Here is a 17,879-nt window from a genome sequence, read left to right as displayed (position 1 = left end):
GGGGAGCACGGATGTTAGCGGCATCTCGGGGTCACCGTGCTTACGCTTTGGAGGATTGGCAGCCTCTTGAATGGCCGGAACAAAAGAACCCACTCAAAACAGCCCTAGATCGAGTTTTGTTGGAGTAGGGTTGCTTGGCCCGGTCTCTGGCAGCATGATGGCCAGCATGCCTGTAGTGTTTCTGAGCTTTGGATAGGATTGGCTTCAGTGTTAATGACTGGTCGACACATCTGGAGAGTGTCGGACTGAGTCGGAGTCGTTTCTGCGAGAAATGGATGCAGAAGTGGACTCAGCGCACTTAAATAGGCAAAACTGGAGTTTTGCCAGATTCGGGTGCCCAGAACTGGCCTTGGGTCGCCCAGAAGTTGAGTGCAGAATTGAAATGAACTGGAAGCCAATTCGGATCCATGTTTCGGGCGCACGGATGTGGGTCCGGAAATCCACTTTGAAAGTATCATTTGCGCTTACACGTGGCTGGAGGTAGGTGAAGTCCGCCGGAGCCGGATACGGGCCAGCACACCGTGGGCGATTGAACCAAATGGGAGCAAATGTGCAGCCTGGAGGTTTCAGACGCCCAAAATGGATTTTGGGCGCCCGAAAGTGGCCATTTCTGCAGGTGTATTAGAATTGCAGCCTTTGTTCCTGAGGTTCATCTGACCCTATGTTCACCCTATAAATAGTTGAGGAGAGTCCCTGGTGAGCTCTTTTCCTGTCTTCTTCACAGTGATCCTCTACTTTGCATTCCATCCGCTCCAAATCACTCAAATTGTATCAAAGGTCCACAAATTCAGCTTGAGGAGTGCTGATTCTGCAGTTTTCCAGCGACGACCTTCGGTGTTTTGGCTCGTGTGCGACATAGGAAGGTCGGATTGCAGTGAAACTTGGTTTGCTGGATTCTAGACTTCCAGAGGAATCCACAAAGTCTAGAATTGTAGATTTTGGTTGAGGTTAGCTTGGTCGAACTCAAGTTCTTCTCTGCTGTTGTTGTTTTGAGCAGATTTTCAGGTTTGTGAGTTTTCTTTGATGCTATCTTTGGAGGTAGGGGGATTTTGGACCTGAGTTTGATACTCCATCATTATTCACTGGATTTGGAATTTGCCTCACCTGAATTGGAGATTATCAGGTGAGTTTTGATATTGGAGTTGAGACAAATTAAGCTTAAGTGCTGAAATTTGGTGAATTGATGGATTTTGATGATTTTTGGGTGTAGATCCTTCGAGTAGCTTTGTTACTGGTTGTGGGTGATCTCAGCTGAGGCTTCCAGCAATTTGTAACCTTCTTGCTGCCAGGGATTTGCTCTAGAAGTGGGTGTTTCATCAGTTTTGCTCCTAAGGGCTTGTAGTCGACATGTATGATTTCGGTTCTTGTATATCATGTTGTAACTCAAATTCATTGATTATAGCATATATGAAATCTGAATTGGGAGCATGATTATTAATTAGATGAATATATATGTTGGACTTGGAACTTGACTTAGGAGAAAACCAGCGATTCGACCTATCATATGATTCTACTACCTGATTTAGCTCTAGGAGCCGTGGTTTGATTGTATCACCGTTGTTTCAGCGCGGTGGATATCCGGGGTAGTTTAGAATGCATTTACGCTCATGCTGGGATGCCGAGCTTATTTTTACAGGAGAGTCTAGGCTGTTTCGGGTTGTCGGATGCCGTCGGGGTGGACGGTGGACCCAGATTCCTGTTTTTGGTCTCAGATTGTGCCAAGGGCACGTGGGTTTGGTTTCTAGACCTATTTTGACCCTAGCTACTTGACTTTGGCTTGTTAGAGCCTGATTGAGCTCGACAGAGATACGATGCATACTCAGTTGGATAGTTCCCACGAGTGCCACTCCGGAGACGGGCGCCGTGCTTTTGCGTTGGTGTCATTCGTGCAGGTTGGACTTGCTCTCCACGGACTAGTTAGTGTGGAGGTAGCGGTATAGTCGCGACCGGGCGGGACGGGTGTGTTCACAGTCCCAGGGACGGGTATGATTACAGTCCTTATTTTAGATTGGGTCTGAGTTGACACTGTTCTACAGATAGTTAGATTTAGAGCGTGATAGTATAGTGGCATATAGCTGTAGATTTGTTCTAGCTTTCTTTACTATTCCTGCTTATCCCTGTAGACTTAGTGGGTGGACCGATGAGTTTGAGGGCGGTACCCACTGAGGACTACTTATTTTTATAGTAGTTCTCATGCCCTGTTGTTACCACTATTTTTGCAGAGTCGTCGCCTTCGGCTACTGCTGTTGCTTATCTTGATCGTGGTAAGGGCGTCGTGAGTTAGAGCCCTTCCAGTCGAGTCGTAGAGCTAGAGGAGCACCAGCTACAGGTAGTTGTAGTTTTTGGGTCTTTATATACAGTTGTTATATCTCGCCAGAGCGAGTGTTTGTATACCTGGATGATATGTATGTATTGAACCAGAGTTTATATATTTGGTTTATTTTTCTAGCTGGTCTATACTACTATTTGTGGTATTGTTTATTTACAGGTACTTCTACTTTTCGCTTCGTATACAGGAGAAATACCTATGTATACGGCGGGTCTGTTAGCGAGCCCGGGAAACGAGTAATCCGGGGCGTGACAATGCTGATAGGGGGTAGGTGCGACCGATGGAGGGACACCAGTAATCACGCTGGCCGCCGATGGAAGGCGGCAGTGACGGCATTGGGAATCCACGACCAACCCAGGTGGAGCTCGAGTTAGGGTTTCGTTTCCAACGACGGCGACGGTCGGAGGTGGTTAGGTTCGGTGTCGAGGGTCCCCAGAGGTCTTCCAAAGCCGGCGGCGCAGCTGGGGAGACGGCGGTGGCAACGATCCTAAGATCGCAGCCGAGGAGCCCTAGATCGAGTCCATGTAGTTTCCTCCGAGCGCGGCGGTGCACAGTGGTGATGGGGTAGGTCAGAGGGTGGTCGTGGAGCTTAGAAGGGTCAGCAGTGAGGTCCCAGAAGCGGTGTGGTCAGAGGTAAGGGTGGCTCGGCCAAACCAAGAGAGGAGGAAGATAAATGGTAAGAGGAAGAGAGAAGATGAGGCTTCGGTGGCTGGGGGTGTAAGGAAATATATGCACGTGCATGCGCATTTAATGCAGCGAAAATAAATTTTATTTATAAAATATGATCCAATCATGTATACTTTAATATCATAACATTTATGATATTAGTATATATATGTACAAAATATCTCATGTGACATACAAAAATTATTATTCTAATCTAATTAGAAGAAGGGTTCGAATTTCAACCTGTGCTAATTATCAAAATTATTTCACGATTGATATGGATCTGAACTTTTGGTCCTTTGAACCACACACGTGTCCGGCCTCTATGTGTATTCACACAAAGCTGCTTTGGGATTTATGCTTCACGCAATCACAGTGTAATCTCGAAACTCCTTTCATGATTTCTTGTGTCAATGTGGAAAAAAATTAATCCTCAAAAATTGTGCTAGCAATTTCAAGAATATTAACTATAGAGACTATTATTATAGGAGGACCTCTCTCCTATGATTAAAAGAGTGATTTATATAATTGGGAGAATTTTCTCTCTTTCTCTCGCACTTCACTTTATATGTTGTAATGATTATCATCATTGAGAGATGCCTCAATTTATAGGTGAGGCAAAAAGTAGAGAGTCGAGAAAGAGGGGGAGAAATATTCTCATAATGAGATGTTCATTGCAATACAATAAATAAAACATCTCTTTGTTTAGAGAGAAGAGAAGAAACGAGAGAATATAATGTGCATCATAATAAAAGGAGAGTTAACTCATCTCGTTTAATATATATGGAGATGAAGGTAAGGAAAAAGAATGTTCTCTTTTCTTCTCCATTAATAGTACAATATATTATTACGCACGGTTTTATTCTCTTTCTTTTCTCTGTACTTGTCTTCACCTCCCAACAAATTAATACGAGGATTAAGAGAGGGTTATCACCTCTTAAGCTCTTGCAGCTATTGCACGTAGGCCCTTATCAAATTTAGTATTATGTCACTCTACACAAATTTTATTTTTTTCCAATTAGAGTTTCTGCTAACCACCTTAGCAAATAAATTCATACTTTGCTACTTCAGCAAAATAGTCTCTATTAATTCTTCAAGCACTTGAACACACGCAACCTTTATTGTGTGTGACTACATAGGTTCAATTTTACCTGGTAGTGAGACGTGACACTAAACTCTTTTAGTGTTACCATCGGAACACTTTTCGATGGACCAAAATATATTTGGCTTTCCCAACTGAGTATAATTAACTATCTTAATCACTCTCATTGGTCCCACAATCCACGAGTGACACATAGCAGTATATCGTGGCAATCCAAATAGAATTAATAATAAACAAAACCTCTAGATGTTGTTACTGTATGATTAAATCCTTTTATCACTTGTCCCGATTGAGTTGAGATTATGGATAACTCATCAAACCCGATTACTCAATCATATGTCTCATCTGATTAACAACTAATATGGAAACTCCTTTTCATAAAATCACACTGTCTTGGCCAAGAACTTTTATATCCTGTAAAACAGATAGCATAGGATAATTCCCTCTCTACCGAGGGTGATAGATTCTATCTTAACACACACCTATCTCCACATATTACCCACTGCAGCCAACATGTGTTGACTTTAACCTATGATTAGAGTATAAAGTATTTACACGGTCAAACTACAGTAACCCACATGCAAGATTACTATGGTGCCTTAGGTCAAAGGATCACTCACATTACTACAACATAATTCACTGACGAATGAGTAGACATCCAAGTGATTGTTCGTAATTGGTCACGCTCAGTGAAATTGTTCTCTAACATTCACCTGTATGCTTACTCTAGTGTCACCACACTAATGACTTGAGACTCGTCATCCCATAAGGGAAGTACATCATATATTGATCTATCCAGATTTACCACCGCCATTGTGATAATCCTATGATCAGGAGTATTTAAGAATTAATTATAGAAGACTATATGTCTCAAATTTCTAAAAATTTAGAAATATAATTCTTCTGCTTTTAATTCTATGGATGACTCATATATATGCATTTGGCAATAATATGAATGAAGAATGCTAGTTTATTAATTTTAAAGAAAAGTACACTGATATTAACCCTATAAGTTGTGACGTCGATTGGCTTATAGGCATATAACTAACAGGGGGGTGGTGCGGCGCAAGAGGAAGAGGAAGAAAGTATGGCTAGGGCTCGGATGCAGGAGGGAAGAAGGGCTACGGTTTTGTTTGGAAGAGGAAACCCTAATCATACTATATTTAGACTGACATTGAGTTTTATTACGATGAGCTAGATCAGCAGAGAGACTCGCAAGTACGTACAAATTTTTTGAATTAAATACACATACAAACATTTTAAATTTTACATTCATTCTATTTTATATACTTGTACAAGTTACATGGAACCTTACACGGAGGATGTTTTGAATGGTCTTCCTGCTTTTTGTCTCAAGGGGTTTACAGTTTGGCGTTCAAGCACTTACTTGAAATGCTACCACATAGTGGAGCTAAATTTACCTGACAGAGTTCTGCGCCAGTCTGGGTTACTATAGTATATAGCAGAGCCGGTAAAGGCTGTACAGAGGATCACATTACATGGTATATTAGGCGAGGACTGGGCAGCTTTTCATGCTCTATATATTCAATAATGAGTAGATCGTCTGGAGCATATTGCCGAGCAGAGTACTTTCATCGATCCAGATCCAGTACAAGCTACCTCCATGTACATGCAATGGTACTGAAAAATACAAGGAGGTGGATTTCTTGTCCTGGCGGCAATCTACTCTCTTTTCTGTCATGCGGGAATGTAGAGTGAACATTGATAAAATAATTTTATTATATCATTTATTTTAATAAAAGGATATTCATTATATAAATATGTACTTTATACAAGTAGATGCTATGCGACATGCTATTAAGAGTATTGAACATTTGATGGATAATCCTCTAGAGCCATCTAGAATGAAGGAGGCTCTAGCACATATGAGGTAGGACCTCGAGAGTGTGTTAGAGAGACTTGCGGCATTACAAGTAACAGGGCATCTAGATATTTCTTCTCCGACTTTCGATGATCACAGTAATATTCCCTTCACCTCCATACCTGCACATGATTTTCCATCATGTCTGCCCTAATTCATCCATCAAACGTCCCCTCGACATCGGAAATCCAGTTTGATATCCTGTCAGCATCGTTCCCTCAGGTGTCGACATCTCCCTCAATTTGATGTTCCATCTACGTCAGAGGTATCCTATTTTGATATTCGATTCGCACATATCCTTCCATCCGACATTCGATCTAGATCGGAAGTTCGTTGTGATGACATTATATATCTACGTAGGCGACGGCAGCAGGATCATATTACTACCGAGCCTATAGTTGAGATGCAGGAGAGGATATTACAATTGGTCGTTGACACGCAAGGGACAGAGCCGGTTGTTAAGGGCACCGCCATCGAGCATATTGATCAGATACATAGCATTGAGCTCGTGCATCGAGCATATTCGAGGATAGGGTCGAGGATGCGGACGCGAACATGGACAGTGATGTGGCAGGGGACAAGGGCGAAGGTGTGGGAAGGGCATAGAGAGGACTTGATTTTCTTAGAACTTTTTAGATTTTTATGTATATTTGATGTTTTTGGTCTTTTGTACATGGATTTTTTTATAGTATTATCTAAATTTATTCATTTTAAAGGGTGTTGGCATTGGTATAGTTCATTTTATGTGCTTAAAGTGTGGTTAAGGTTGGTATGGTTGAATTTATGTACTTATTCTTATGATTGAAATGCTTGGAAAAGTTGTTATTTTGTAAAATGTGGAAAATTTGGCAACTTCCTGCTAGTGTGGGATAGAAAACACGTAAATGCGGTGAACCATTCACCGCATTTAAAGATGGTGAACCATTAACCATATTTAAATGCAGTAAATAATTCACCGCCTCTAAATATGGTGAATGGTTCACGACATTTACTGTGTATACCAAATATGCGTGGAGGCTATTTACACTTAAAGATGGTGAACCATTCACCGCTTAAATAAAGACGGGAATGGTTCACCGCATTCTTAAGATATTTAAATTTTTATAAATGTGGTGAATGATTCACCATTTTCACTTGAAAGCGGCAAATAGTTCACTACTTTTATGTGTTTCCCCCAGCAAAGTGCCCACGTATCAACTCCAAGCCTATTTCTGCAAATATTAGTTTTATAGGTCTAATTTTAAAATAAACATTTTGGATGAGTTAGTAAGCTAAAAACTCCTTTTTTGAAGCTGGTAAAGGGTGGAGAGAATCAAAAGAAAGCTCTAGAAAGAAAGAGCCCACTCCAACCCCGTTTCTTTTGCTAGAAGAGGAAAGGTGAGTTGGGATTTTACGGTTTTGGTTATAGAGTTTTCCCAAGTGGAGATTTTTGGGGTCTTAACTTTGCTATAACCATTTTTAGGATTTTTCTTAGTGTTTTCAAGAGATCAAGAGGAATTCTTTTTGAAGAATCAAACAAATGTGGGGAATATCACTGAAAATGGTGTGATCTCTCCTTTGTCTATAGATTTTTTGATTTGTTAGCATGTATCATGGGTAATAATTGAACTAAACATGATTTTAGATGCATGTTGGAAAAATTAGAATTTGACTCTTTGTATGCTAATGGAACATTTGGACACATGCATATAAGGGTAATGAGAACCTTGTGGCATAGGTGAATAAATTTGACATTTAAATTTAGGTCAAAACATAAGGTGAATAAATTTGACATGTGAACTCTATGTGAAATTTGAACTAGAAAATAAGTGTGTGTGTGTAGCGAATATGGTTGATAACCCTAAAAGTTATGAACTTAGGTGTAATAGTAAAACATGTGCTCGACCTTTCGTAAGCGTCAAATGTAAGGGAGGAGTCCGAGAGAAATTAACTTTCTATGAGTTACTTAGAGGAGTCCAAAAGCAATCAACTCCATTTACCTACCAATTAGAGAAATCTGAGAGAAATCGACTCTCCATGAGGTGTAATAAGAAAGAAAACCAAGCCTTTTCTAGATTGATTTATCGTAGTCATTGTTGACGACATATTGATCTCCTTCCAAAGTGATGAAGAGTATTTAGAACATATTAGGTAAGTTTTGCAAGCTAGCTGTTCGGGAGTGAAGCTACTTGCCAAATTGAAGAAATGTAAATTTTGGCTTCGAAAATTTGCATTTTTATGGCATGCCATTTTAGAAGTTAGGGTCTCAGTGGACTCTAAGAAGTAAAAGCAATCATGGATTCGCCTCGGTCTACAAATGTTATTGAAGTCTAAAACTTCATCGAGCTTGCGAGTATTACCAACAGTTTGTGGAGGAATTTTAAAAAATTGACACTCTACTTATGCACCTTACTTACAAAGGGGTTAAATTTATTTGGAGCGATGAATGCAATACAAGCTTCCAATTGTTGAAGAAAAAGTTGACATCGGCTCTAATTCTCACTTTACCTATAGCAAAGGATTCGTAGTGTATAGTAATGCCTCCGAGAGTAGTCTTGGGTGTTAAAGAAAATTTACAGAACCACACACGGGATAACAATCCATTGAAAAATTAAAAATTATAAAGTCATTATCAACTCCAGAGATTCGAACCTTTCTTTTATCTTCTCTAAATCATGTGTACTCCAATGGCTAGTCCACGCCAATGCTCAATTACATGTGTTAGGATTCGTCCACATTGGGACTTATCTAAAATATTTCTAATCCATATGGGATAAGAAATAAATATTTATAATTATATGTTATATTCCTAGTCCACTTGGGATAAAGAATAAATCTAACAGATAAATCCTTATCTGTTTAAATCTCTATCTATGTGAGATTTAGTTAGAATATGATTAGGATTAATATCTTCCTTATGGCCTATAAATACATGAGGTATTGACCACATACGAGACAACGAGAAAAAATAAGAATCATCTCTCCACCAAAATTCTCTCTCTCTTGGGTTCGCTCTAGGGCACCATCATAAACCCTAGAGATTTGGGCGGTGTGCGGCGATCGACTCTAGTAGCCGGATTGCAACGAGTAAGAACAACGTGCAACAAATTGAGACAGGACATTGACGGATCAACGAGTTCGTAAAACAAGACGAGATCAGATCCTGGTAATCACAACATTAATTCCGCACCATAAAGAGGTATGTAAAAATTTATGTGATTTTTGCGACGATTGTTTTTTGGGCATTTAATTAATTTTATCCAACAGTGGTATCAGAGCCTTAAAGTGCTTGTTTTCACTCGATATTTTTTTGATTATATTTTTAGATTGTTAAAAATATAATAAGTCTCGGATTGCGCAATAGGCTGCAATAGAGCTCGCAGCTGTTTAGGCCTAAGGCCCCTCCGGAATGGCCCTGCACAGATTTGCAGAGCCCACGCATGCTTGAGCTACGGGGACCAGACCGAGTTGGGGCTGCGGGCATGTGGGGCCCGTCCGTATTCCCTGGCTTGTGGGACTCGGGCCTGCAGGCATGCGTGGCACGCCCACACCTAGGGCATGTTTGTTTCAACGTAAGTAGACTTGGGGTGGAAGTGGACTTTGGGTTGAAGTGGAGTTGGGGTGAAAATTAGTTCACTTCTGCTGTTTGTTTCTAACTGTGGAAGTGCAGTTCTGCGAGTTCTGTTGTTTGTTTGGTAGGAAGTAGATGACGTAAAAAGTGTAGCTCTCTACCCCCGGTATACTTACCTTCAAAGTGATATTATTGTCTATTTTATAACTTATAGTGAATAATAAATTATAATAAATAAAAATTAATATAATTATATATGTATATAATTATATATATGTATAATTATAAAATAAAATTTTAAAAAATTATATTATTTGTTTGCATATAAATTATAATAATGCAACAAATAAAATTCTAAAGTTAAAAAATTATTAACATTTAACAAATTTATTTTTCATCATTTTCTAAATATACAAATTAAACAAAAAATATATTAAAGCTTACCTAATCAAATTTGATCATATTTTAGACATACAATCAAAATAAAAAATTTAATTATTTTCACAATTGAATATATTTGGATGAAATGAAGAGGTAATCCTAACACATTAATCCATTCTTGCCTTTTTTTCACTTCACCGAAATTGACTTCGCCCCCATGGGAGGGCGAAGTCAAGTTCCTTATTTTGGGTGAACTGAACTACTTACGGTGAGCCAAACAGCGGAAGTGGTTAGTTTTCACCGAAAATCACTTTCCCCGTCCCACTTTCACCCCACTTCCGTTGAAACAAACAGGCCCCTAGTTTTTGGCCCGCACGCACTAGGCCTGAGGGGCCAGCACGCATCGGACCTACAGGCCAGCATGCGGGTCAAGCCCGCACGCTGGGCCCGTGGAGGCCAGCCCGCAGTCTGGCACACCTGCCCTTTTAATAACATTAAAAAAAAAAAAAAAACAAAAGAAGAGCATGTTCTGCAGGCTGTGAGACTTGAACCTTCAACCCTTTGCTTTTGGCCTACTTCATCAAACAACTAGGATCAATATTGGTTCCATAATATTTACATGTTAAATTTTATATATTGTTTCTTGCTGTTTTATATAAGTTATGATTGCTTCAAAAATTGCAATGTGTTATTTTGATTAAATTGCATAATGATTGCATAATGTTCATCATCATTTAATTTGTGACGTGGATTTATTCTTGATTAATTTGATATATTATTTTTATCTGCATTGGATGAGATGAATATTAGTCTTTTTCAAAGCCGAAATTTTTGATTTGAAGATGCAGTGAGAAATTTTATTATCAAATTAGATTGAGAATAATATTGTGGATATTTGTGCCTAATTTAAAATTATGTGCATTATTGTAGTGATATATGACTTCCAAAAATTTTTCCATCGTGGATTCGTTAAATCAAAATAAGCTTGATGGAGCAAATTATGACATGTGGCATAGAAAAATTCAATATTTCCTTAATGAGAAAGGGATACTTAGCCATTTAACTAACAATATGGTTTAGCCTGAAGAAGGCACGACGGCTCAGCACCGTCGCGATTTACAAGCCTATAACGAGTGGCTTGAGAAAGATCGAAGTACACGATATACCATGTTGAGCTGTATGCACGATGATTTGATTAAAAAATTTGAAAATTATGAGACTGCTAAAAATATGTGGGAGCAGCTCAAAGTGAATATGGGGGCACGTCGACCACAAGACTTCGTGCCTTGAATCTCAAATTCAATCAATACATGTTAGACCCGAAGCATTCTATGGCAGAGCACTTAAAGGTGATGTCTGCTATGATAAGAGAACTTAAAGCAGCCGGTTGCGAGCTCACTGACGAACAACAGGTTCAATCAGTTATGAGGTCCTTACCAGATTCATCTTGGGATCAAATCAAGATTGTGCTGACTCATAATGAAGGTATTAAGACCTTCAACGATATATCGCGAATCTTGAGTTGAAAGCGGAGCGCAGAGAGGCGAACCGTGCCAATGCACTCGTTGCCCACGGTGGACAGCGCAGAGGCAAGTGGCCTAAGCACAAGCGCCGAAATGGAGAAAATAAATATGCAAAGACTGGGAACTGCGCGCCAAATGAGGGCGGAATTGAGAAGCGCCGCAAAGGCAGACGCGAAAAGAAAATTTTAAATAAAGTGAAATGCTATAACTGTGGAAATATGGGACACTTCGCTTGTGATTGCACTGAGCCGAAGAAGGTAAATCCCAATCCTGACTCTCTTATTTATGTATGCTCGCACGTTTTTGTTGCTCACGCTCTCTCTGATTGGATTGTAGACACAGGAGCAACAAAGCATATAATGAGAGATCGAGCAGGATTTGTGGATTGTCGTCGGGTGTCTGCTGGCAGCCATTATGTCATGATGGGAAACGGTACTGAGGAAGAAGTCCTTGGAATTGGCGCATACCAACTTAGATTGCGCAATGGTCGTTGTTTGATATTGCATGATGTGCTGTATGCACCGAACATCCGATGTAATCTACTGTCAGTTTTAGCGTTACTTAGATTAGGTTTTTCTTTTCAATTCACGGATACTCAGTTAGCTATTTATTTGGGCAAGGACTTTTATGGTAATGGTTGTTTAAAGAATGATTTCTTTGTCTTAGATTTGGACTTGGATTTTATTAACAATAATAATAATTCTGCTTTATTAGTTTCTTCTGATATTGTGTCTGATTCTATCAAATGGCATGCGAGATTGGGTCACATTGGACAAGAAAAAATGGCTCGACTAGCTAGAGAATGCCTGTTGGGGTCACTCGCTAAGCTTAGCCTACCTCCTTGTGAATCATGTTTAGCAGGAAAAGCTTGCAGAAAGCCTTTTGGTAAAGCATGTAGAGCAACTCATCCATTAGAGCTAGTTCATTCAGACATATGCAGACCTATGAATGTGAGAGCACGTCATGACACGTACTATTTCCTCACTTTCATTGATGACTACTCCCGTTATAGTTCGGTATATCTGTTGTCTCACCGTTCAGAAGCTTTAGATTATTTTAAACGCTTCTTAGTGGAGGTTGAGAACCAAACAGAAAGAACTCTAAAAGTTCTACGTACTGATAGAGGACGAGAGTATTTATCAGACCAGTTCATCGAACTATGTGAGAAAAAGGGAATACGCAGACAGTTAACTATCCCTGGTACTCCGCAATAAAATGGTGTTGCAGAGAGGAGGAATAGGACACTTTTGGAAATGGTTAGGTCAATGATGATGCAAGCCAACCTCCCAATTAGTTTTTGGGGTGATGCGTTGTTGACTGTTGCCTATATACTTAACCGAGTGCCCTCTAAGTCAGTTCCTTCAACTCCCTTTGAGTTATGGCATGGTGTAAAGCCAAATTTGGAAGGCTTACGGCCATGGGGATCGGCAGAATATGTGCATAATACTTCCCATTAATTTGGAAAGTTAGGCCCTAGAGCAAATAAACAAATTTTTATTAGATATTGTGATTGCTCGAAAGGCTATGTGATGTATGGCAAGCATCCTGATGGAGGAATGACTGAGATAGAGTCGCGCGATGTAGATTTTCTTGAGAATGATTTTCCAGACATTGGTGAGATTAAAAAGGCCTTGCACTATACGAGTTGCAAGAACCTAATGGAAATGTCCCATTGTTAGGTGAGAATGAGGCACTGAGGCCACATGAAGAAATAGCCCAAAACAGTGGGAGTGGTCCTATGGTCAGTGGGAGTGTGCCGATTGACCATGGCTTACAAAGTCCATCATTGCGAAGAAGTAGACGTGGAGGTGTTCCTCGTCGACAATTTGAGATCGAAGAGGAATCGTTCATGTGTGCTTCTACGGATCTTGATGAGCCGGCTTCTTATGCTGAACTTTGAATTCACCAGTTTGTGATAAATGGCTAGCTGCTATGGAGGATGAGATGAGTTCTATGACTAAGAATAATGTGTGGGAGTTAGTTGATCTTCCGTCTGGACGCAAAACTATTGGAAATAAATGGATTTTTAAAATAAAACGTAAGGCGGATGGATCAATTGACAAATATAAGGCCCGATTAGTGGCGAAAGGATACACCCAAAAGGAGGGAGTAGACTATGAAGAGACATTCTCCCCAGTGGTGAGGTTTGTCTCAATTCGCCTGATTCTGGCTATCGTCGCACATTTAGATTTGGAATTGTTCCAAATGGATGTGAAGACTGCATTTCTCAATGGAGAACTAGACGAGGAGATTTGTATAAATCAACCTCCTGGTTTTATAGCCGAAAGACAATAGCGCAAAGTGTGCCGCTTAAAACGTTCCATTTACGGCTTGAAACAATCGTCTAGGCAATGGTATCAACGTTTTCATAGAGCAATTATTTCAATAGGCTTTGTGATGATCGAAGAAGACCATTGCGTGTACGTTAAAAGGGAAGAAAAGAGTTTTCTTATCCTTTCATTATATGTAGACGATATCTTGTTGGCCGGAAATAATATGGAGTTAATTATCACCACACAGGAGTGGTTGTCCTCTACTTTTAAGATGAAGGACATGGGACAAGCGGATTATGTATTGGGAGTCAAGATCCATAGGGATCGATCTCGAAGATTCTTAAGTTTGTCTCAAGAGACTTACATTAAAAGAATTTTGGAGCGATTCTGAATGCATAATTCAAAACTTATTGACACTCCAATGGAAAAGGGTCATTATCTTAGCCTTGAACAATGCCCTAAATCAGAAGAAGACAGAAAGCAGATGAAAAAAGTCCCATATGCGAGCGCAGTTGGCAGCTTGATGTATGCAATGATGTGTACTCGGCCGGACATATGTTTCACTGTTGGTATGGTTAGTTAATATCAGAGTAATCCTGGTGCAGCACATTGGCAAGCAGTTAAAAGGATTTTCAGATATCTGCGAGGTACTGCGAACCTTGCTCTATGCTATCATGGAGGAGAGCTTAGATTGACAGGATACACCGACGCTGATGGATCCACAGATAGAGATGAGCGCAAATCTACCTCGGGATATGCGTTTATACTTGGAGGAGCTGCTATTTCATGGTGTAGTAAGAAACAACCATGTGTCTCCTTGTCGACTATGGAGTCGGAGTACATTGCATGTACAGTAGCAGTACAAGAAGCTATTTGGCTAAGGAGATTTATGATAAATTTGAGTGTAACAGTACGTGCAGATGATGCTGTTATTATCTATTGTGACAACAGAGCAGCGATAGCTTATGCGAAGGATCCAAAGTATCATGGAAGATCTAAACACATTGAGACCAGATATCACTTCATAAGAGATATAATTGCACAGGGACAGATTGTAATTAAATTTGCATCTACTGATGATATAATAGCAGATCCTTTTACCAAACCCCTTGTTAGAAATGTTTTTCATAAACATGTTAGAGGATTGGGTTTGAATAGGACTTAACTCTTGTATATCTTATATTATAATTTGCTAATAAATTTTTTTTTATCATTTTTCATTCATAATTTTTCATTCATATACATCTTTTTGAATTTTAAATTAGTGCACAATATCCTTGTGAGAATGAATGTCACATATACATCTTTTTGAATTTTAAATTAGTGCACAATATCTTTGTGAGAATGAATGTCACTAGGCCCTTGATCAGCCCTCTCACACGGATGATCTCCTTGTCGCTTGGAGTGTGAGTAGGATGAGACAAATAAGATCATATAAATGCAGTTAGTAATGCAGGTGATCCACTTTGCGCTATAAGAGCTGGCGAGTGTTTAAATATTGAATGTCGCCTTAGGTGAGCTAAGATGAGACTGTACGAAGTCGACAGTAGAGATGGTCCACGACTCTACTTAGCCTATATGAAGCCGAATGTAAAGAAGACACCATGTGGGTGACTGTATTGAGGTTTGTTGTCTTGAGTTACAACAAAACCGACATTCGTATGGTGTTTTGAGCGTGACATGTCCTTAAAGGTAGCTCCACCATAGCATACGTTCATACCGTATGTGTAAGATCGATCACTATGTTTTGGAGAGTGACGAAATTGATTCCCGTTTCATTGCTGTGTGAGTTTTGCATACCCTTTGGGACTTAGAATCATGTTATGAAGTGGATACTTGGTGATGCTACTTTAGCATGATATCCAAGAGCCATGATTGATTCGGTCCAGCGGAACATGTCTAGGAAAGGAGTCAAGTTGAAATGGATTGACATGAGACATCTAAGGAAAAATCATTTGATAATACACCTATGATTTGTTACTCATTGCCCGGGCGATTATGTTGATATTTGTTGTCAATATAATCATGAGAACAAATACATTAATGAGAGAGATCTAGTTTGCTCTAAGGGATCAGAGATGCTATGATCTGGTGTAGTTCAGTGATTTGGGGTATAGACGAGATTTGGAGTTGTAGTGTTATGTTAGTTCTGATGGTGGCTTAATATAACACTCCTTATTTATGATTCTTCTCGTTATTGATCGCACCAACCATTTCCCGTATGAAGAGCAGAACGAGATGAGAATATATTTTGGGATGAGAAAGTATGAATAAGTACCAAGTGTGTACGAGTGGGAGATGTTAGGATTCGTCCACATTGGGACTTATCTAAAATATTTCTAATCCATATGGGATAAGAAATAAATATTTATAATTATCTGTTATATTCCTAGTCCACTTGGGATAAAGAATAAATCTAACAGATAAATCCTAATCTGTTTAAATCTCTATCTATGTAAGATTTAGTTAGAATATGATTAGGATTAATATCTCCCTTATGGCCTATAAATACATGAGGTATTGACCACATACAAGACAATGAAAAAAATAAGAATCATCTCTCCACAAAATTCTCTCTCTTGGGTTCGCTCTAGGGCACCATCATAAACCCTAGGGATTTGGACGGTGTGCGGCGATCGACTCTAGTAGCCGGATTGCAACGAGTAAGAACAACGTGCAACAAATTGAGACAGGACGTTGGCGGATCGATGAGTTCGTAAAATAAGACGAGATCAGATTCTGGTAATCACAACATTAATTCCGCACCATAAAGAGGTATGTAAAAAAATATATGTGATTTTTGCGACGATTGATTTTTGGGTATTTATTAATTTTATCCAACAGATTAGAACCATTTCTTTAGGATTTCTTGGAGTCATTAAGAGATCAAGTAAGTATTTATTTATATATTAAGAGGAATTTAAGCACAGGTAGAGAATATTACCAAAATGAGTTTTTGGATCTCCCTTTTGTCTAACATGTCCATTGATTCTATGCATGTTTCTTGAGTCAAAAGTGGACTAAACTTGTTTAGTGTGCATGAGATGAGATTTGAGAAGTCTTGTGAACTCATGGGTATATGACCTAGCTAGTATGTTGAGTTTTCATTCTCTTTGTCATGCCCATGCAATAGTATACTTTATATGTTAGTAGCATATTAGATGTGAACTTTGAAACTTAATTAGGGAACATGGTAATACATGAAACCTAGGAGAAAACCTAGGATGTGGAACATAGTGGAGCATAGACAACTCTGTGAACTTGAACTAGAGAACATGTAAAATTATAGATGAACCTAGTAGGCAACTCTAGAGATCATTGGAACTTACAGTATAAACTAAAATACAAGCATTGGCATCGCTTGTAGGGGTCGTGACCCTACAAACCACGACCTTTCGGAAGAGTCATTGTGAGAGAAGATCCTTGACTTCCTATGACTTGGAGAAGTACAATTACCTTCGACCCCAAGTGCCTACCGAATGGAGAGAGATTCGATCATCCTCGACTCTCCACAAGGTGTATAAATAGAAATGAAACTAAACTAAGAAGGTGATTAGAGTAAAGAAATGATTTGGATTAATCGTATAGGCATTATTTGATCATTCTTGGCATATTGTTATTTCACTTGAGGCGTGGTAGTTGAACTTTTTCTTTTGCATCTCTATTGTAGTAGTATTATTTCTCTTATTAGCTAGTATTGCTCTACTAATGCCTCCTTTGAACTGAATAAGTGTAGAACGCTACTTTCTGCGTTTGCACTCATTGAAAAATTATTTCAAATTCTTAGTCCATTATTGTTTTTGCTTTTTCAGAGTCTTCTACCGTCGGTGAGGAGCAAGATCGCAGCAAAAGCGTCGCGAGTAGCTAGATCACCTATAGGTCGGTCTAGAGAGTATCCCATTTTGTATAAACAATAATTATGTAATATTTAAATGGATGTGATATGAACTTTAGAAAGTTGGAATGTAATGGTTTTTATCTAGAAGTTAAATCATGCTAATATTTTATGGTACTCAAATCTTGTTTTCGGTGTATAGGTTGGTGTATGTTTCCACTCTGTGCCCGTTCAATGAATCTGTTGCACGTGCCCAAACGAGTCCTCTGGACGGGTTTTGGGGAGTGACATATATTATGATAAATAAACTATACAAAATAGCCATATTATTAACTCCC

The 17,879-nt window shown here is 39.3% G+C and overlaps 1 protein-coding gene across 1 annotated transcript; it reads left to right on the top strand.

Annotated features, from left to right (window-relative positions):
* On the top strand, positions 11,242 to 13,333 carry LOC109726761. Its single transcript, XM_020256551.1, has 4 exons — positions 11,242 to 11,395; positions 12,100 to 12,633; positions 12,955 to 13,047; positions 13,113 to 13,333. The coding sequence occupies exons 1-4, from the start codon at positions 11,242 to 11,244 to the stop codon at positions 13,331 to 13,333; spliced, it is 1,002 nt and encodes a 333-aa protein (XP_020112140.1).

Source organism: Ananas comosus, linkage group 21 (assembly GCF_001540865.1).
Source record: "Ananas comosus cultivar F153 linkage group 21, ASM154086v1, whole genome shotgun sequence".
NCBI classification, from domain to species: Eukaryota; Viridiplantae; Streptophyta; class Magnoliopsida; order Poales; family Bromeliaceae; genus Ananas; species Ananas comosus.
Note: the sequence above shows the minus strand (reverse complement) of the source record. Positions and strands in the feature narration are given on the sequence as shown.